The sequence below is a fragment of the Lepidochelys kempii genome, chromosome 2 (assembly GCF_965140265.1).
Source record: "Lepidochelys kempii isolate rLepKem1 chromosome 2, rLepKem1.hap2, whole genome shotgun sequence".
Classification (NCBI taxonomy): Eukaryota; Metazoa; Chordata; order Testudines; family Cheloniidae; genus Lepidochelys; species Lepidochelys kempii.
In genome coordinates this window covers 91,918,138-91,940,446 of record NC_133257.1, presented here as the reverse complement: position 1 = coordinate 91,940,446, position 22,309 = coordinate 91,918,138, and the positions used below count along the sequence as shown (strand labels likewise).

The window sequence follows — 22,309 nt, the reverse complement described above, 5'->3', positions numbered from 1 at the left end:
AAGGACTATTGGTGTCACTCTGCAAGAAATAAAAAGCCTGATGGAAGCCGAAGTGAGGTCACTGTACGGTCAGCAGACTGCTGGTGCCAGGGATCTACGCCAAATCTGCATAGCACAGAAGCACTCATCGTTACAGGGCAGTCAGTGACAACCCCTTACTGGACTGGGTGCAACTCCATTACATGGTGGGCAGCACACCCTGATTGCTGCCAGGTGGACTCATACAGAACTGAAGGACAGCCCAGTCATCTTGAGAGAAAACATATTCACCTTACTTTGTGCTATCTGCTGACTCAGGAGATGCACGTTTCAGCTGTGCCCACTTCCACTCAGCTGAACAGCATTTCCTATTGGAATCTTTTCTACCTTTATACAGCTTCAGAGCCGGAATATTCTAAGGTTGATACCCATTCAAAAACCAAGCCATGAGATTAAACGTTCTAGGGTCAGGCTGTCTGATCCTGTTCTTCCCCGCATCAAGAGATTGCAAAAGGACTGGATGCTGATTGAAGGATGAAATGATATTAAAAGGAGAACTGGGAATCAAAATTGTCTGGGACAACTGAGTGATGAGGATGACTTGTCCCTGTTCTGTCAAATTTCTATAGAACTGAATAGGAGCAGTAAGGGAAGAGAGGCCTATTTCAGCTGTCCTGACCAGGGAAGAAGGAGAGCATTGCCTTGAGAGTTTAGACCTAGAGCTTCCCTGGAACAGTAGTTGTTGCATTTCCTATTCATTTGGGAGACTAATAGAACCCAGAAGGGAGGTCCCTACTGAGCAAAGGGAGGTCCCTACCAAATCATGCAGCTCCCACTCATGATCAATGGTGAAATGCCTGCTGAAAGTGTCCGCCAACACACCCTGAACTCTCGGAAGGTAAGTTGCCAACAGGACGATTTAATTCCTAATACACCAATTCCACCAAGTGACCGTTTCTATGTACAGGGGGGATAAATCTTGCCTCACCAGATTAAAAGGTAAGAGCCCCGAGATTAAGAAATACAAAGTTAGCTATTTTCAAGATCAAACTTATTTTGGTTTTTCATTGCTAAACGCCAAAACAACTTTGTTGAGCTGCTAACGACCAAAGTTTTCTTTAGAAAATGTATTTGAGGCAAGACATGCCTTTCAATTTTGAAACTCAAGCTCTAGATAGCAGAGACTAAAGACTGTTTCCCCATCCACCAAAGAGTCAACATATTAAGAAATCTCAGATAGTTCGGGAGTGGGAGAAAAATAAGATGGCGATCAAGAGGCAGCTTCTTTAGTATGAAAGGATCCTGAACAGAGTCAGAGATTGTTGCTGTTCTAGAGCAGATCAGCATCATCTGACATGATCTACTTTACAGAAAGAAAAAATGCAATGGCTCGTTGTGAAAGTTCACATTTGATACCTTATTAATTTTAATTAATAGTCACAGCTCAGATGAACTGAGTTTTTCTTATACTTTCATATTATAAATACATGGAGATACCTCTATTTTACTTTCAGTAGCAGTTTGCATATTTATGCTTTTATTTATTCCCGCTGTAGTCTCCATTTCATCAACAGTGAATGTGGCTGACACAGAGTCTGGGTGTTCCTTTGTGTGCACTTCTATGACTTCTATAAAAACAGAGAAAAAGAGGGTTAAGTAGCAGTTACTGATAAACTGTTTAAATACCCATATTCTTGGGATGTGCCCACCCCACCCCTCAAGTTCTGCTAAAAGCAGTGATCATTAGGACCTTGTGTCTTCCTTTGCAAATCCAAACAGTGAGGCCTGTTGGGGCAACAGCCCTTTTTACAAACTCCAGTTTCATTAGGGGGGCTGCAAAAGCACTCCTGGGCCCCCCCCCCGCCCACAATGTACCAATGCCAGAACTCTGCTGCTCACTTTTCCTCCTCCTCAGAAGGGAAAGGCACCAAACTTCCTGACGGGGGTTACAAAAACATAACTTACACAGCATTTATCAAATTTATTTTTTTCCTCTCACCCATTTGCCACTCCCCCCATAGCATCAACCCTTCCTTCCACCAGCATTAATCCAGAGCTTACATCCACACTCTTCTGCCTTCTCCTCACCTTTGGAGCCATTTGTCCCAACCCCGCCCTTCCCTCCATCCCCATCCTCTCGCCCTGCCACAACCATTCTCACCAAAACCTCCACCCCTCCGATGCCACCATCCCTAGCTTCACACCCATCCCTCTACACTTCTTTTGCAGTTATTTGTCTGGTCAGGTGTGTATTGTATGACATACAATAGATGCCTATTTGCATACCAAGCCAGATACCAGGTGCCAGATGGTGAAATCTACAAGGAAACCTATAGGAAAATCAGCACAAGGGTATTCTCTTTATGGGTAAGATCAAAGGATTGGTCTGGTATATCAGGTAACACAAGGAAACAGCTTCTTTCACCTAGGAAACAAGCTGATGGCAGGACACAGATTATCCAACAAGTTCTTGGAGTCCACTGGAAATTTTTTTATTTCAGAAGGTGCAGAAAGCAACTGGGAGGGGGTGGGGGAGGCTCTTTTAGATTTGATTTTGACAAATAGGAGGAGCTAGTTGAGAACTTGAAAGTGGAAGGCAGCTTGGGTCAAAGTGATCATGAAATGATAGAATTCATGATTCTAACGAATGGTAGGAAGAAAAACAGAATGATGCAGATAATGGATTTCAAGAAAGCAGACTTCAGCAAACTTGGGGAGTTGGTAGGTAAGATCCCATGGGAAGCAAGTCTAAGGGAAAAAACAGCTCAAGAGAACTAGCAGTTTTTTAAAGAGACATTATTAATGGCACAAGAGCAAACTATCCCACTGTGTACGAAAGACAGGAAGTATGGCAAGAGACCACCCTGGCTTAACCAGGAGATGTTCAATTTGAAACTCAAAAGAAAGTCATACAGAAAGTAGAAACGAGATCAAATTATGAAGGATGAATATAAACACCACAAGCATGTAGGGACAAAATTGGAAAGACCAAGGCACAAAATGAGATTAAACTTGCTAAAGACAAAGGGTAACAAGGAAACATTCTAGAAACATTAGAAGCAAGAGGAAAACCAACGACAGGACAGGCCATTTACGCAATTGGAAGGGGAAACAATAACAGAAAAATGTGGAAGTGGCAGAAATGCTAAATGACTTTTTTGTTTCAGTTTTCACCAAAAAGGTTAGTAATGACTGGACAGCTAACCTACTGAACACCAGTGAAAATGAGGTAGGATCTGAGGCTAAAATAGGGAAAGAACAAGTTAAAAATTACCTAGACAAATTAGATGTCTTCAAGCCAGCAAGGCCTGATGAAATACATCCTAGAATACTCAAGGAACCAACCGAGAAGATATCTGAGCCATTAGGAATTATCTTCAAAAACTCATGGAATACAGAAGAGATTCCAGAGGACTACAAGAGGGCAAATACAGTGCCCATCTATCATAAGGGGAATAAGGACAACCCAGAGAATTACAGACCAGTCCGCTTAACTTCAGTACCCGGAAAGATAATGGAGCAAATAATCAAGCAATCAATTTGCAAACACCTAGAAGATAATAAGATACGTAACAGTCAACATGGATTTATCAAGAAGAAATATCAAACCAACCTAATAGTGTTTTTTGACAGGATAACAAGCCTTTTGGGTGGGGGGAAGCGGTAGTTGAAATATATCTTGACTTTAGTAAGGTGTTTGATATTGTCTTGCATGACCATCTCATAAACAAAACTAGGGAAATACAGCCTAGATGGTGCTACTATAAAACTGGGAGCATAACTGGTTGGAAAACCACTTCCAGAGACTAGATACTAGTGGCTCACACTCAAGCTAGGAGGACATATCAAGTGCAGTCCCACTGGGATCGGTCCTGGTTCTGCTCAATATTTTAATAAATGATTCAGAGAGTAATAATAATAATGGCAGAGAGTACACTTATAAAGTTTGCGGACAATACCAAGCGGTGTGGCGTTGCAAGTGCTTTGGAAGATAGCATTAAAATTCAAAATGATCTGGACAAATTGAAGAAATGGTCTGAAGTAAACAGGATGAAATTCACAAAGGACAAATGCGAAGTAATCTACTTAGGATGGAACAATCGGTTGCACACATACAAAATGGGAAATGATTGCCTAGGAAGGAGTACTGCGGAAAGGGATCTGGGGGTCGTACTGGACCACAAGCTAAATATGAGTCAACAGTTGCAAAAAAAAAAAAAAAAAGCAAATATTCTGGGATGTATTAGCAGGAGTGTTGTAAGCAAGACCCGAGAAGTAATTCTTTCGCTCTTCTCCATGCTGATAAAGCCTCAGCTGGAGTACTGTGTCCACCTCTGGGTGCTACAATTCAGGAAAGATATGGACAAATAGGACAAAGTCCAAAGGACAGCAACAAAAATAATTAAAGGTCTAGAAAACATGACATATGAGGAAAGATCAAAAAAAATTGGGTTTGTTTGGTATGGAGAAGACTGAGGACATAACAGTTTTAGTAATATAAAAGGTTGTAACAAGGAAGAGGGTGAAAAATAGTTCTTGTTAACCTCTGAAGATAGGACAAGAAGCAATTGGCTTAAATTGCAGCAGGGAGGGTTAGTTTGGACATTAGGAAAAGCTTGCTAACTGTAAGGGTAGTTAAGAACTGGAACAAATTGCCTAGGGACATTGTAGAATCTCTGTCACTGGGGGGTTTTTAAGAACAGAGGTTAGACAAACACCTATCAGGAATGGTCTAGTTATTATGTAGTCCTGCTTTGAGTGCAGGGAGCCAGACTAGATGACCTATTGAGGTCCCTTCCAGTCCTACACTTCTGATTCTATGCCTTGTTTCATAAAAAAAATGATCACACAGCCTGCCTGGCTGAAAAGCACTGGAGAGCAATACTTAATTAATAAGATACTCTCATGTCTAATACAGTCTAGGCACCAGAATGAGAGTGATTTCATTTTACACGTAACCCTTTGTTTCCATTTTACATGTAACCCTTTCTACTTGCCATCACAGGAATCTCTATACTTTGTTAATAAGCTTATTTGTTTTCACTACAAACACATCAAAGTTTTGTGGAGCTGTGATCTGAGGTGTAACCTGTAAACTGGTTTTTACAGCTTCTTTGGAAGCAGTGAATTGGTAAATATTGAGAGTATCCAGTGGAACAGGGGCCAGACACTCTTGGGCAGTGGTCCCCAACCTTTCTTGCATATAGCAATAGCAATAGCATATTGCTATTCCCAAAAGACTCTGGCAGGCACCAAACATCCCGCTGCTGAAATGCTGCCACAAGCAAGCAGCAGTGATAAGAAGCATCGCCACCAAAATGCCGCCAAGAAACAGCAACGCTTCTTGGCGGCACTTTGGCAGCGGGGTGTCCTGCGGGTGCACAACAATGCTCCAACAGGTGCCATGGCGCCCGCGGGCACTGCGTTGGGGACCCCTGCTCTAGGGAGATACTTGGAGAGCTTGGTGGTTAGAGTGTGCCTATCACTAACCTGGCGAGAGAGAGAGAGCAGGGCCTGCATAGACCTAGAGGGGCTGCTTGTATTGCCTGTGGCTGGTGGCGAGATGCCTCACAACCCTAGATACTCCTGGGAAGCACCACATTCCTTTCTCTCCCCCTCGCACCCCAGATCAGGCTGTGGTGGGGGTGCTGGGCTTCTCTTCCAATCCAAGTCCAACACCTCCCCCCCAACTCCTTTCCCTTCTCATTCTTTCTCCTCTTTTGAAAAAGTACAACTCCTCTCACCCTCCATTTTGCTCTCATCTACCATCCATCCAACTTCTCCACATCATCCATCCTCTGATTAACACCTGGCTCTCTTTTCCTCTCCGATCTCCCATAGTAACCCTCAGGGACACCAACTTCCATTCAACCCCTCCGCTACTCACTTTCTCACCCTCATCTCTCCATTCAACCTGCAATCCTCATTCAATTCCCATGCTCACTAAGAAGGCTGTTCACTTGGCTGGTTCTTCACCAACCATTGTGCGCTCTCTCTGCTACAGAATTTACCTTTTCTGACCATCACTTGGTCTCGTTCAGCATTGCTCATCAGCCCCATCCCCTCCTCACAACCTGTCACTCGGCCTTTCCATGATTTCCAGTCCACCAGTATTGATTACTTTCTTGTGTCTGCTCTCAGCTCTCTCCTCCCTTAACACGATTGTTGAGTCTCTGTATGCTTCTCTCCTCCACCCCTGACTCTTGCCCCTCTCCCGCATCACAAGATGCAAACCTGCCAATCCCCAATACTAGCTCACCCCCATCTGCTTCCTATGATCCTGCTCTCACACTGCAGAGCATCCCAACATCCAACTGACTTACACTACAAATTTGTTCTCTCCTCCCTCAGTTCTGCTATCTTCCCTGCTAAACAACTCTTTCCCCAATTTAATTGAATCTTACCACACAATACCAGTTTGGCACAGAGGCCCATTGGTGCCAACTGGCAAAGGGTTCACTGTTCTTTGGAAGTAACTCCTATCTCAGACCTGACAAACTCACTACACCCAAAGCACCACTGTCATGGTATTCATCTATAAAGGGCAGCATGTGAGGTCTCTACTGAAGTTTTGTAACTTACTGATACTCATCATTGTGAGATGTGTATACAATAATATAACTATGTTGAAAGTTACGCCCTATAATACTGAGTGAAAGTAAGTCATCAGGGAAGAAGAAGTCTTGTTGAGGGCCCATTCAGGTAGGAGGGAATTGTCAACCCTCCCTGACTAGCTGATTACATAATGTGGTGTTCAATTGTTTACCTTTTCACCAACCCAGAAAAGTCAATGGAAAACCATCAAAGACAAACCATAAACATCAAAACCACTTGGAAATGAAAATGACATGAAAGTGATATGACAGCAAGGGGACTGCCCTGTCTGTGAATGAAGACAGAACACTGACTCAATATATCATAGGATGGAGAAAGACCCCCTGGAGCCACTCACCGAGAAGGTATCTTGCTAACGCCAGGGTGCTTCATGAAAGAAGCTGTGCTCCTAGCTCCTTTGAGCTAGCAAACATTGCAAAAGACTGAACTTTGGGGTGAGAATCTACTTTAGGAGATAGGAAAGGTAACTATTAATAAGTATAGGCCCTAGTTTTATGATTTTGTTTTGTACATAACACTGTTTCCATCATTCACACTTGCTTTCACTTAATCTCTATTCTTTCTCAAATAACTGTTCTTTTGTTTTACTAAAATTGAACTCAACTGGTGTGTGAGACCAAGCAGCACTGGACTAAGGGACTTTAGGAATGGAAGTATGGGATTTCTGTGACTATCCAGTGATCGGGGCTGAATATCACAGAGGAACACTTAAGTAGTGTCCACAAGGGTGCATCTACTCTTAATCTGCAGGGTAAAGGCAGGGCTCTTATAGCCCAGAGGAGAGTGCTTGAGTGGCTGACAGTCTGGTTGTGTTACAGAGACAACACCTCACACTGTAGGCAGGTGGCAACAAAGTGAATCTCACTCTTTGGTACCCTGAGAAACAGCACACGCAGCCACCTTTTGACTCCCTCTTCAGACCCTCTACTCCTCCTGCTTGCACTTTTCTCTCCTAACAGGATCTCACGTATATCTTCCAAAAGAAAACTGACAAAAAACATTCCTCCCTCTCCTCAGCTTGCCTTTCCTTCTCCTCCTCCAACTCTCTCTTCTCCCATCATGGATGCAGAAGTCAGTCTGCTCCCCTACCCTAACCCCTTCACTTCCTGCAGTGACCTCACCCCATCTCTAGATCTCCCTTGTGCCCTCTCATATCCACTCCCTTACTGTTCTCCTTAAGCTCTTGTTTTCCCCTGGCTCTTTCCCCTCATAATACAGGCATGTTCTAGTCTCTCTCATCTTAAAATCCCACCTTGGACTCCACTTGCCTCTCCAACTACCACCACATCTTCCTTTGGTATCTAAGCTCATTGAATATGGAATCTACAATCACTATCTGGAGCTGCTCTCTTGCAGTTCCATCGTAGACGTTCTCCAATCCAGCCTCCACTTCCTGCACTCCACAGAAACCACTTACCAAAAATCACTAATGACCTCTTCCTAGCTAAAGCTCAGAACCAGTTCTTCATCCTCGCTGACCTGTCAGCTGCCTTCAACAACACTCATCATACTCTTCTTGAAATCTTTGTCCTGGTTCTCCCTCTCTCCAATCGCTCCTTAGCATGTGCTTTGGATGACCCTCCTCATGCTCCAGCTTTCCTTGGAGGTTTCACAGGACTCTGTCCACGGTCACCTTCTCTTCTTACTCTACATCTTACCTTTGAGTAATATTGCAACCACAAGTTCAATTACCATTCCTGTGTGGACAATTCACTGATCTGACTCACTGCTTCAGATCTGTCACCTTCTGCACAATATAATTCTTGGTCGGTCTCTCAGACATCTCCTCCTGGATTCCTAACTGCCAGCTTAAGCTCAACATTGCACTAAAACAGCTCCTAATCTTGTCCCCAAAACCCTGCCTGTTACCTCCTCTCGATCACTGTGGACACCATCATCCTGCCTATTACTCAGACATTGCCATCTTCAACTGACGTCTCTCTAAGTCCTGTGTCCTTTCTGTATCTTGCCAATTCTGAGTAAAATCCTTTAGACATGGCCTTTCTTATCTATCTACACAACTAAATAGCTCTTACCCAAATTCTTATCTTGCATCTTGATTACTAAAATGTCCTTCTCCATGAACATGACAAATCCAATCTTACCCATCTCATATCCATTCAGAACGCTGCAACAAAGATCATTTTCCTAACCTGGTGCTTTGACTATTCCACCCCTCTTGAATCCCTCCACTCCCTTCCCTTATTTCCATATCACATCAAACACAAGCTACTTGTATTCATTTTCTAGGCCCTTCACAGTCAATCCCCACCATATCTCTCATTTGCTATCAAACTGTCAATGCTCGCTTCTGATCAGTCCATGATGCAGCCTCCTACAAACAAGCAGCTTCCTGCTTTCTCCCATGCTACCCCACACACTTGGGAGGTACGTCCTGTAAACATCCACAAAGCTACATTATCTACCTTCAAATTCCTTCTCAAACCTCTACTCTAAGAATACAATTTTTTTAAAAGCATAGGAAAACACTTTTATTAGCTAACAGCTCAAAGGCAGTTGTTTGGTTTCCAAGTCTGTGTCCCAAGAAGGTGCTGGTTCACAAGAAAAGATCATTCAAAAATCTCTCTCCATAAAAGGAGTAGTAAAAAGATGGAAGAACCATGCACTAGAGAGAGACGGGTACAGCTCCAACTGAAAAGCCAATATTCAGACATGCTTGAAACAGCATTGAAAGACAACCAAACTGAGTAAAACCAAAATGAAAGGAACTATGGAAATCAACAGAACATCTGCAATAAAAAAGTTGCACCTAAAGATTTTTGTTATTGAAGGCTTTTAACTATGCAAAAGAATTATCCTGAACTTCCTAAGGTGACTCAATGCCTAAACTCAAATCACTGTGCACGCCACTACAGTGGTTTCAGATCGAACCACAGAATAAATTGTTTCTAAGAGCAAAATCATCTGGTAGAATTGGAAGCCAAACTGGAGGTACTGAAACCATGACAAAGGGAGAATTAAAAAGGACATTCAAGTTAAAGCTATTAATGTCCCATGAGCTTTGTCTTGTCAGATCTTCCTGATGATCCTTTCACCTAGATGTATAGCCAGGAAAGCATATTAAAAATCCTGCTACTGTCCAGGAAAAAAGGAAGGTTGGTTTTAGCCTTTGCATTTGAAAAGAGTGAGAATTTTAGCTACTTTTCCTGCTGTTGAAGAGCCTTCTGGGCAGTAGCCAGCTGGGGCTTCAATCATTGTCCGTATTGGTGTTTAAGAATGTGTTTATCTGACCCAATAGTCCTTTGATTGAGAAGGTGTGTATGTTGGGCCTGGACCAGGCTACTTCCTCTCCTGCCATCAACAAGGAAGGAGGAAAAAGAGAAGGCACAACCTGCCTCACTAATTCCTGAAAAGTCACCAAGGCTCAGATTCATAGTATACATCATTTTAGTTCATTTCAACACATCAGTCTCTCACTTAAAAAAATTAAAATAAAAGCATGGCTAGTGGTTCATCAAGTCCATTGTTCTGTCTGACAGTGATCAGTACTAACTGCATCAGTAGAAGGTGCAAGAAATCAGAGTGAGAAATTACAATACTCACAGAGGAAGACTCCTTCTTATCTCCCATTGGAGGTTGGCTTATAATTGAGGCTTAAGTATTTATATCCATTCCAAAAGCAAGAAATAGCAAGTCAAAACTTTTCTGTGACCATGGAAATAAAGTCCTGGGTAGAGAAGACTAACTTTCAAGACAGTTCACATACAGGATACAAAAAAGAGGGAGTTCAAGTCCTCCTCCTAGTTCTCCACTGGCCCAGAAGGTGTTTTGTGCTTGCTAGATACCCAAGAATCCACACTGTACCTGTAGAACTTGAAGCAAGAACTTCATCCAGTCAGGGAACACCTTTTTTGTGTTGGAGTTGCAGTTCTTCAGGCCAGGGTGGGCCCACAATGTGCCAGTCCAACTTAGCCCTATACCAGTGTTTGGCTGGCAGGGAACAGGCAGGGCATAATTCACCCATTGTAGAACCTGTAAATGCTGTTTCACATAGGAATACCACTTGAATTTAAGCCAGGTGTTTGCAGGACAGTGCTGCCATGCCTGAATGAGCACAAAGGAGTCCAGCAGGGAGGCACCGCAGCAGCAGATCCGATGCACGTACTATTTATCCAATCCAGAAAAAGGAGGAGGAGAAGGAAGATTGTAAATCACAACTTCATGTAACAAAAATAAAAATTTTAGAACAAAATGGTCAGGAGAAACTGACCAACTTGTTCCACTGCCAGAACAGAAAATCTGGGTTCCTGAACTGAAGGGCAGAACTTAGTCCTGAAGCCTCCAAAAACAACATTGGACCACAATTCCACAGGTCACAGCATTAGCACAATGAATGAATGAGAGAAACTGTGCAACAGAAAGTAAGTATCACTGAAAAAAGAGAAGTGATGAAGGTTTTAGATTAGTGAATCATGTTGTTACTCATGTTCGCTGGCTGACAGCTCACAGTACTAGGCCTTGTGGATTAAGAGGAAATCAGAGTTGTTTGGGGATGGAGATATTAATGTATGGTACTTAATTTATTTCCAACCCTAAACAGCAAGTAACAGGATGTGTTGCCGTAAAGTAGGCCTAATTGCTACAAAGTTTACTTCATTATAACACACATGCTAAATCCCCATAAGGGCACTTTAAAGACGTCAGTGGTAGGTTTCTGAACCTGGTAATTTAGGGCAGTTGAAATTTATTAATTCAAGCTGGTGGACTCTAGATGTGTATTTTTGTCAGTTTTCCCTCAAACGGCCCTCCTATATGAGTTACAGAATTAGTTTAGAATAGTTGTTTGCTCTCCAACGTGGAAGCCAGAGCTGTCACTTGATGATGGTACTGGGGACCACAGCTCTTGTTGCAGAGAGCATGACATCCTTAGAAGCATCATCAAAAAAAATTCATGTTGTCGAAGAAGTCTGATATTGGAGCTTTTCATTGGTGCACACGTCCGTGGGTTTTGAGGTCAACGCACCAGAACAGAGGCCCTGTTAGTGGACCTCCCAAAGAGTACTGTAGCCAGCACTGCTTCGAGAGAGATAGAGGATGCTTTCAAGTCCTTTTATAGTGTGCTCTTGATCTTTTGGTCAGAGGTTCTTTGGGTTAGTAACTGCTGCATGGGAGACTGCCATATCTTGTGAATGACAAAAACAGATGCCACCAACAATATGGAGTTTATTCCTGGATACGTTCAAATTTCAGGGCTTTTTGGCAGTCTCTTTCCTTCACTTAGAATTTTCCTCTCTTCCTATAAGACTTATTCCAATGAAGCATGGAAGGGAATAATAAAGTCCACAATAGTTTTCTTTAGTTTTGATTCACTTTCATCATTTCAATAGCTACTATGATTCTCCTGGTCATTTTCTCAAGCAATTTCGGAGAGTGTGGGCGTGTTGTTTATTGGGTTCCTCACCTTTATGGTGGGATTCCAAAAGGGTATTGTCTTCCTGAGAGGAGATATGTTTTTGGCTGACATTGTGCTGCTCCTGGTGAAAGGGGCTGCAGAGGGAAGTATTAAGAGGAAGTTTGAGTGCTGCACCATGACAAAAAAGAGTATGAAACTTCTTGAAGATTCTGGAGGCTTTTCCTCCCCTGAGCTCTAACAGCGTAGGTCTCTGGGACCTTAATTCTGCAGTGAGGAGGGAACCTGAGGATGCCTGACTCCCCACTCTGCTCCCCAGACAATTATCTATTTTATTAGATAACTGAATTATGGGATTTTTTCCTTTAAGGGTGATGTCCAAAGTAGGTTCACAGAAATGTCCCACACCCACAACATTTACCCTCTACTCACAAGCAAAAGCTTGTTCTTCCCACCACTTCAAAAAATTGAAGTAAACAAATTACTGCAAGTTCTAGGTTATGACCCTCACCCTTACCTTGCCCACCCAATGTCTACTGTCTCTCCAGGTAGGGACCTAGTCTTGTATTCCTGTACAAAAGTAGACATCTAGATGTTGTGTAAATAGTATTTAACTAGTAATAGGCTAAATAAGTGCTAAGTGTCCCAAAGTGATCCGCAAGACTTGAAAATGTAATTTCCTGCAATTTTCCAGTGTTCATGACAGATGCTGACATGGCCAGAACAAATCAATTTTCTCTCAGGCATTAGAACCTTATGTAGTCCTTATAAAGATTTTATGTTCTTTAATCTTAGAAAAGAAAATAACTATTGGTGAAACACATTTCAGTGATTGCCCCCTTTGACAATTCATTCATAACAGTCTTCACTAATTTTAATGGTTAGGAATATTCACATATAGCTACCAATTCTCTAAATTGATCCTGCTATTTTACCCATTTTATAGTACCTGGAAAAAACGTATCAGAAGTCTGTGAACGCTCAGAGTTGCCTCTTGATGCATCAGACCGCCTCAACAAAGCTACAGGTTGCCTTTTCTCTGGAGATGTAATATGGTAACCAAAAGATGGCTGTAAAAAATAAGTCAGTGATTTTTTTCCTCAAGTATTGTAACACCCTAAAAATTGTCTGTAGAGTGCTTAGGTAGCATACAAAAAAAACCACACTATGTAATTTTTCTTATCGTTAAAACATTTTTGTTTAGTTAAACAGATTTTTCTCACTCTACCCCAAAAGAGGATAATCGCCACAGACCTCCAATAATCCTCTGTATCTGGCCTACTTTTACTACATACTATAGCCCAGGAGTGGGCAATAATTTTCACAGGAGGGCCACTCCACAAATTTTGGGAAGTTATCAGAGGCCGCACATTTCTACTTTATTAATGGAGGGGGTGCCGGGTCTGGGAGGGAGTTTGGGTGCAGGAGGGAGCTCCAGGCTGGTACAAAGTTTTGCGGTGCAGGAGAAGGTGAAGGGTGTGGGTTCTCGGAGGGAGTTGGGTGCAGGAGGGGGCTCCAGGCCGGGGGTTGGGGTGCAGGAGGAGTTGCAGTGTCTGGGAGGGAGTTTGGGTGCAGGAGGGGTTGCAAGGTGCAGGCTCTGGCTGGGAGGCACTTACCACAGGAGGCTCCCAGCCTATGGCATAGCAGGGTTCAGGCAGGCTGCGTGCATGCCGTGGCCCCAAATCATTCCCAGAAGCATTTCTGCACACCTCTCAGGGGGAAAGTGGAGCAGCAGGTCTCCATGCACTGCCCATACCCGCAAGCACCGCCCTCACAGCTCCCATTGGCCAGTTTCTGGCCAATGGGAGCTGTGAGGACAGTGCTGAGGGCAGGGGTAGTGAGCGGAGCAGCCTCCCCACCCGCCAGGGACACGCAGAGTTATGTCAGCAGCAGCCAGCCACTTCTGGGAGCGGCGTGAGGCCGTGACAGGCAGGTAGCCTGCTTGAGCACCCCGCTGCGTAGTGAGACTTTTAGTGGCCCAGACTCTGAAATTGCGAGGGGGCAGAGGAGGCCGGACAGAAATGTTAGATGGGCCAGATGCGAACCGTGGGAACGTATTTTGCCCACCGCTGCTATAGCCCAATGTACAATATCACTTCTTCAGAAGGTGGAAATTGAAACCCACTGGTAGTCAAAGTGGCCCCTTAAATAAACACAAGGCATACCCTATACCCGCTCTCTAATAACTCCCAACCTGGGAAACAAAACTCATCCAATATCTCTCACATGCTAGAACAGAGTATCTAGAAGATCAGACTCTTCTGGAAGCATTAGTTACCAATGCAACAGAAGAATAAGAGTTCCAGCTATGGTCCTCTTGTCCTTTCCTTCAGTTCTTTGCATGAAAATGCTAGTCAGCCACATACCCTTCTCACATCAGTGCCTCCGCCAAGACAGCCAAGAGCTTCTGATCTCTGACCAAAGAACTCCCCCAAAGACAAACGTAAGTAGCTAGCATCTTTACTAAGATCAGATGTTGTATGGGACGCTCTCAGCAGGTTATAGCTATTGGCAGATTTCCATGATGTATCCTCTATTTCAGATGTATTGTGCGTGTCTATTTTCTCTTCCTGTGAATAAAAAATCATTTTGAAAGTTTTTCAAAATAAATAGATCACCCTTCTGCAGTTCTCAGAAAGTTAACTTTTTATAAAGTCACTAACCTGCAAAAACCTGTGATCCCTCTCAAATTCTTCTTGATCTTGTGCAATCTTAGCTATTGCTTCAGCTTTAAAAAATGAAAATAATTAACTACAACATAGCCATTGATATAAAACCGATTTGAAATTAAAATTTCTAAGTTTGCAGCATTTTTCCAAGTCAATGACAGATGCTTTATACTAAAGCATGTGTAACTATGCATACAAGGCAGCAAGGGCCAGATTTACAAAGGTATATAGACACACAAAGATGCAAGTGCGAGATTTACAAAAGCCCCTGCTTTGAATACCTTCGTAAATATAGTCCCTACTCCTTAAGTGTAAAAAAATTAAGCTTTCATTTTAGATGTAATTTAGTCGTCCTGGCAGCTAAAAAAGCCATAGCTGTCAATACTTTTTTTGACAGGTTTCAGAGTAGCAGCCATGTTGATCTGTATTCGCAAAAAGAAAAAGAGTACTTGTGACACCTTAGAGACTAACAAATTTGAGCATAAGCTTTCCTGAGCATCCAATGAAGTGAGCTGTAGCTCACAAAAGCTTATGCTCAAATAAATTTGTTAGTCTTTAAGGTGCCACAAGTACTCCTTTTCTTTTTGCGAATACTTTTTTGGTACAGTGTCTGTAGAAATAGGCCCTACAGTGTTGAAGACTATCTCAAACAGGCCTCTGAACTAGCTTTTGACTTTCAAACCCATGTATCCTCCATGAAAATTTTTCAAACTTTTAAAATGCCTCCCATGAATTAAAGGATTTCAGAGTTGTAGTGTACCAGTTTTTGCAACACCCATATACAATAACAAATATGGTAAATTTAACACAGCTTTATTTTTCAGATGTACATGCTTGAATTGCACTGCATTACTATTATTACAAAATAATAAATGCGTTGGTCCCTACAATAAGCAGTTGTGACTGAGAACATAGGTCTATCGTAAGGTTACCATGCAAGCTTACTTGTCTCCTAGTACATGTGCATTATGATACATTGTGTGATCATAGAATTAGAGACTGTAACAACCCTGTTCATTCAGCGTACAGAATGAATTGAGAATGTTACAGGGCTGTGTTGTGAAGTAAGGCTGTTTTCCACATGACCCTTGACTCATTTGAAGCAGAAGTTGAAAGGTGTTTAGTAAATGAACAAGGGGAACACCAGGTAGTACGGGGGGAGGGGGGGGGGGAGGGAGAGATGATCTGGTGGTTAAGTACAGAACTGGCAACTAGGATAACTCCTATCCTTGCTCTGCCACAGACTTCTAAAAATTAAGTCACTATAGCAACTACTTTTGAAGATTCTAGTTAGTTTTGTGTTCCTACAATTCTGTGCGCAACACTTAGACATCTAGGACCTTGCTTTCGGAAATGCTAAGCATTCAGCCCTGAAGTTTATAGGAGTTGCAAATGCCCAGTACCTTTGGAAAAAGCATCCCCTAGAGGTCAAGTTGTGCACCCAAAGTTAATGAATGCTTACAATTCTGCCCAAGTCTGTTTGTACTCTGTTCCTGGCTGCAAAATAAGGATATTACTTCTATTAATTACCAAAGTGATGATAAAAAAATAAATGGTTTGTGAGACATTCACTCTGCTGGTGACCAAAATAAGAATACCCGTGCAGAAATAAAATATTCCACATTCAGTTCAACATTTGACTGGCACGTAGTAAATATGACCATCCACTGAATAAGGATGCAGCAGTGAATGTCAGCCTCATTTGCTGAGCACCATATATCCCAGGAAGTGAGTAAGGGTTGTGTCCTGTGAAAAAGGACTCATAGAACTAAGACCATCTGAATGCACGCACACTCAAAAAGGAAAGCAATTAAGGTTTTTTCCTAACTTAGAAATTGACTTTGCAACCTTTAAGTATTTAATAAAGCATTTAGTAAGAAATTAGAATATATACAGTTCAGAAAATGCAGCTTCCTGTAGAACTACGGACGTTAAAAGGGAGAAGAAACATTTTGCAAGAGAGTTTCCTCTGGTTTTGGGAGACTTCCATATCCACAGGGTGATACAGAATGACTATAATAGCCTCTCTGTGGGATCATAGGGTGGCAGTGACCAATTTCCAAAAGCAATTTTGTTCTACACTCCTGTACCATTGGGACATCCTGTCTCAGTTCACTTACACAACAGTAATCAGACATCTGTGAGAGAGTGAATAGATCCGTTAAACCACAATCCTCACTGGAGGATGGAGGGAGAAGACATGGGAAAGAACCATTAGCTATATCTAAGGCTAAGATTTTGTCTTGGTTATTTTTAGTAGAAGTCATGGCCAGGTCACAGGCAACAAACAAAAATTCACGGAAGCCGTGACCTGTCTGACTTTTGCTGCTGTAACTCCATAGTTTCTCCCATCACAATGGTGGCTGGGATCTGTGGGGTTCCGCCTTCCACCTAGGGCATCTGGGAGCTGCAGGGTGAGCATATTTCCCGAAGAGAAAACGGGACACCCCAGCTGATCGCTGAGGCATCCCCCTCCCTCCACATGAGGCTGTCACCCATCACTAGAACCCTGAGGAGTACCCCTTCAGGCGTCTGTCACCTGTCTCTGAAACTTTGCAGGGGGCCCCTGTCACTTGTCGCTGCTGTCACCGGACCCCAGCCATGGCCCCACTGGCTGTCACCTAGGGTGACCAGATGTCCCAATTTTATAGGGACAGTCCCGATATTTGGGGCTTTTCTTATATAGGTGCCAATTACCCCCCCCCACCCCGTCCCAATTTTCCACACTTACTATTTGGTCACCCTACTGTTACCTCCAGAGTCCTCCAGCCCCTGGGACTAAAGCAGAGAATGTCACGGAGGTCTCTGGAAGTCACGGATTCTGTGGCTTCCGTGACCTCCATGACAAACATAGTCTTAACCATATGATCCATTCTTGGAAAATCCATAAATTCCCAGGACCAGAGGCTTATACTTGACGCCAGGGGTCATGTTAGCACCAATCATTCCTATGTTCATGTATCGGAAAGAAAGCAGTCTTAATTATATGCAACTGAGTCGTCAATAGAAGAAGAAAAAAAGGTTACTTACATGCGGTTATGAAGTCTTCGCTTATTTTATTGTCTGCAGGCAGATTTAAGTCTTGCTCTTTATCAAATGAGGTATAATATGCCAGATCAGTCACCCATTTTCCCTCTTCATTTTGATAGACAACACTGTGTGGTGGGTCATCCAGGCCATAAAATACTGAATTTACTTTAGATCAAGATAAAGGGGTACAAAAAAAAAGTAGTCTCTTAAATTTTAGCAATTTGTTTGCTGGTTAGCTACATTTTGTAACTTGTAATTTATATTAGTTACCTTCATTGAAATAACATTTTTATGAACTGTACAGACAATGTACAACTCCACAATTTAAGCTTTACTGTGTGATTTAATATATTAAATATCAATAAACAACGGTATTCAGAACTGAACTAGAAATTTCTTCTAGTTAAGTTAGACTTAGGCCTGGTCTACACTGGGGGCTGGGGGGAGGGAGAGCGACCTAAGATACACAACTTCAGCTACAAGAATAGCGTACCTGAAGTCGACGTATCTTAGGTTGACTTACCTCACAGCATGGGATTGACTGCCGCCACTCCCCCATCAACTCTACTTCTGTCTGTCACTGCAGAGGAGTACAGGAGTCGACGGCAGAGCGATCACGGATCGATTTATCGCAATTTATTTACACTGGACACGATAAAATTGATTCCTGATAGATGGATCACTACCCGCCCGTCTAGACGTACCCTTAGATCTTTTCTTACAAGCTTCTGGTATATTTAGAAAAAAGCTTAACTTGCAATTTTAGTTCCCTCGCCACACAAACTAATCTTGTCTCATTTGCCCTAATGGGCTATTTCTACAGCAACTGACCTTCCTCTGTTGTATCTTGATATTCATTTGCTCTACCACCAGCAGTTGGAGACAGGTAAGTATCAGCCAGACCAAGTTCACAATCATCAGCTGGATTTGTATCAATCACAACTGCATTTTCATTAACAGGACTTTGAGGACCTGTGTCATACACAAATACTCCATCTGTCAAGTGCAATACTTCAGCCTCAGATGAAAAAGCATGACACAAGTTAGAGGATTGTGTTCCCTGCTCTAAAATGGCATTGGAGAGATCAGCCACCGTCTTATTGATGCCCATGTGCTGAAGGTATAATGAATCTAGTTTGAATTCAGCAAGACTGATGGAATCTAGTACATCTTCACCATTTATGGCATCCTTAAGAACAAAAAAAAAAATTAACTAAGTAGTTCGCACTTTGTACACAAACAAAACTAGCAAGTGTTTCTAGTTAGATTCTAGTCCAGTTTACACAGATTAGGTCTCAGAGTAGTAGCTGTGTTAGTCTGTATCAGCAGAAAGCGAGAAGTACTTGTGGCACCTTAGAGACTAACAAATTTATTTGAGCATAAGCTTTCGTGGGCTAAAGCCCACTTCGTCAGATACAAGCAGTGGAAAATACAATAGGAAGATAGATATATGTACACGCACACACACATAGAACATGAAAAAATGGGGTTGCCATACCAACCCTTAACAATTCCAATCCATTAAGGTGGATTATCATCAGCAGAAGAAAAAAAAACTTTTGTAGTGATGATCAGGATGGCCCATTTCAAACAGCTGACAAGAAGGTGCAAGTAACAGTAGGGGGAAAATTACCATGGGGAAATAGTTTTTAGTTAGTGTAATGACTCATCCACACCCAGTCTTTATTCAAGACTACCCACCTGCTGAAGTGAAGAAACAGGTGGACAGAGCCAGAAGAGGCCCAACAAAGAAAGTAACAGAACGCCACTAGCCAACCCTTAGCCCCCAACTAAAACCTCTCCAGCGCAACATCAAAGATCTACAACCAATCCTGAAGGACGATCCCTCACTCTCACAGATCTTGTGAGACAGGCCAGTCCTCACTTACAGACAGCCCCCCAACCTGAAGCAAATACTCACCAGCAACCACACACCAAACAACAAAAACACTAACCCAGGAACCTATCCTTGCAATAAAGCCCGCTGCCAACTATATCCACATATCTATTCAAGGGACACCATCATAGGACCTAATCACATCAGCCACACCATCAGAGGCTCGTTTACCTGCACTTCTACCAATGTGATATATGCCATCATGTGCCAACAATGCCCCTGTGCCACGTACACTGGCCAAACTGGACAATCTCTACTTAAAAGAATAAATGGACACAAATCAGACATCAAAAATTATAACATTCAAAAACCAGTCAGAGAACACACTTCAGCCTCCCTGGACACTCAATTACAGACCTAAAAGTCGGAATTATTCAACAAAAAAAACTTCAAAAATAGACTCCAATGAGAAACTGAAGAATTGGAATTAATTTGCAAACTGGACACCATTAAATTAGGCTTGAATAAAGACTGAAATGGATGAGTCATTACACCAACTAAAAACTATTTCCCCATGCTAATTTTCCCCCTACTGTTACTCACACCTTCCTGTAAACTGTTTGAAATGGGCCATCCTGATTATCACTACAAAAGGTTTTTTCCCCTCCTCCTGCTAATAGCCCACCTTAATCAATTGGTCTCGTTAATAGTTGGTATGGCAACCCCCATATTTTCATGTTGTGTGTGTGTGTGTGTGTGTGTGTGTATCTATCTTCTGACTGTGTTTTCCAGTACATGCATCTGATGAAATGGGCTTGAGCCCACAAAAACTCTAGGAAAGCTATTGTGAAACCACCCTGAAATTCTCCAGGAAGATTACTCCTGGGGGAATTTTGCACCACTGCGCATGCACAGAATTTATGTCCCTGCAGACCTCTTTGCTTCCCTGCAGAAACATGACTGACAGGGAAGCAAAGGGAACCCACAAGAGTGGTCATACGACCCGCCCCACCAGTATGTTTCGGGTGCCCAGGGCAGCCAGCAGAGAGGTAAATCGCTATGGGGCAGGGGGTGGGATTGGGGAAGACCCAGTTGATGGCTCTGACCCTGTGACGGGCTCAACTGCTAGTTCCAACTGGGCTGGGGAGGATGGGACTTCCTCTTCCCCTGCAGGGCACCTGGGGCCGGGTCAGACCCACCCCCAGATTTCTCCCCCAGCTACAGGAAGCTCTGCAAAAACACACACACCTGCTCCCTGCTTCCTGAACCCATCACTCCTCAGCTTCAGGGGGAAGGATCCCTGTACAGGGAGCTGCTCCCCCATTTACCCAACCCCGAGGCATCCGACCCCCTCATACTGAGACCCTCTCACTGAGCCTCACCCCACCCATGCACTCAGAACCCTCCCTGATCAGCACCACTCCCCTTGTACCTGAACCACCCCGACAAGCCACCCGCACCAGGATCCCCATCCCACCCCACCAAGCCCCAACCAGCTGCACCTGAATCACCACACCACTGAGCCCCACTCTCCCAGGACCTGAAACCCCCCACCCCATGAGCACTCCACACCCAACCCCCCTCACCTCCGCCAAGCTCTATCCTCCCACACACCAGATTCTCCCTACCCACCACTGAGCGCCAACCACCTTCACCTGGACCCCTCTGCGGAGTCCCATTACAGTTGCACTTAGAACCCCCCAACAAGCTCCTATGCATCCAGACCCACCCACTGCACCCAGATTCCCCACTGAGCCACACGCACCAAACTGCCCCACACAGAAGTCTCTCAACCCACATCTGGATCCCTCCACACTAAGCCCCTCCATACTTTGATCCTTCCTTGCTGACCCTGCCAGCCCACCCTGGTGCACCTGGCACAGAGGGGGAGGGTCCTGGGTGTTTCTGGGGCAGGCCCATTTATTGCACTGTGTCAGGGTTGGATGCAGCCTCACCACTGAGTTCACGTGCTAGGGAAACTGCACAGACATCTTCCACCTCTGTGCAGGCAGTGGCCTGTGCTCCCCAATGCCACACTGGAGCCTCCACATTTATTGGACAAACAACATTTGCAGAATTTTAAAATATTGTGCGCAGAACTTTTTATTTTTTGTGTGCAGATTTTTAATTTTTTGGCATAGAATGCCCTCAGGAGTAGGAGATATACTAGTCTATTATATGGCCACCAAAAGAGGACCCATCTCAACCAACTCTGCTTCCCCTCTTCTGCGTCAGTCCTTAGAGCAGAGAGAAGACTCCAGAAGTACAGTTTCAGAAATCTGTGCACATCAGCCCATTCGGCACGGTCTTGGAGGAGGGGGAAAGAAAGAGTTCGTATACACTTCGTACAGATCTCCTCCCTGCTCGTCGCTAGAGGAGCAATAGCCCTTCTGCTTCACATCCCACTACAGAGCCAAATACTATGTTTATTGACACCTGGAGTTACAGACGCATTGCAAAAGACCCCACACATCAGTAATACATAAGTCCTCAGAAAATTAAGACCGAAATTTTAATACAGACTTATTGGAAGCATTCAACCACAAAAAAGTTTGAATTTTTTCTTTGTTGTACAACAAGCAGTTCCTCAAACTTTTATTACCTCATTGTGAGTAGGAATATCATCAAGAGTTATATATTTGGAAGAAGCCTGGACTAAGACTTCATTTTTTTCTCCAGTTATATTTCTTCCAATTCCCCCTGTATCAAAACTCTGCATGTTAGGGGGAAATAATGGTACCAAAGCTGCTTCTTCATTTCCACTACCAAGATCTCCAAAGCCACAACCATTTCCTGCAGCATGAGAGA

General features: G+C 43.4%; 1 protein-coding gene across 1 annotated transcript in view; it reads right to left on the bottom strand.

Annotated features, from left to right (window-relative positions):
- The window catches only part of CEP192 (centrosomal protein 192), a 206,263-nt gene that overhangs the window by 106,506 nt on the left and 77,448 nt on the right, over positions 1-22,309 (bottom strand). The window contains exons 20-28 of the mRNA XM_073329624.1: positions 22,104-22,294; positions 18,496-18,853; positions 17,665-17,829; positions 14,629-14,693; positions 14,332-14,535; positions 12,915-13,035; positions 11,975-12,102; positions 1,855-1,915; positions 1,477-1,706 (exon numbers count right to left, since the gene is read on the bottom strand). Of these exons, the coding sequence (XP_073185725.1) occupies positions 1,477-1,706; positions 1,855-1,915; positions 11,975-12,102; positions 12,915-13,035; positions 14,332-14,535; positions 14,629-14,693; positions 17,665-17,829; positions 18,496-18,853; positions 22,104-22,294 (1,523 nt within the window). The remainder of the gene's footprint in view (positions 1-1,476; positions 1,707-1,854; positions 1,916-11,974; positions 12,103-12,914; positions 13,036-14,331; positions 14,536-14,628; positions 14,694-17,664; positions 17,830-18,495; positions 18,854-22,103; positions 22,295-22,309) is intronic.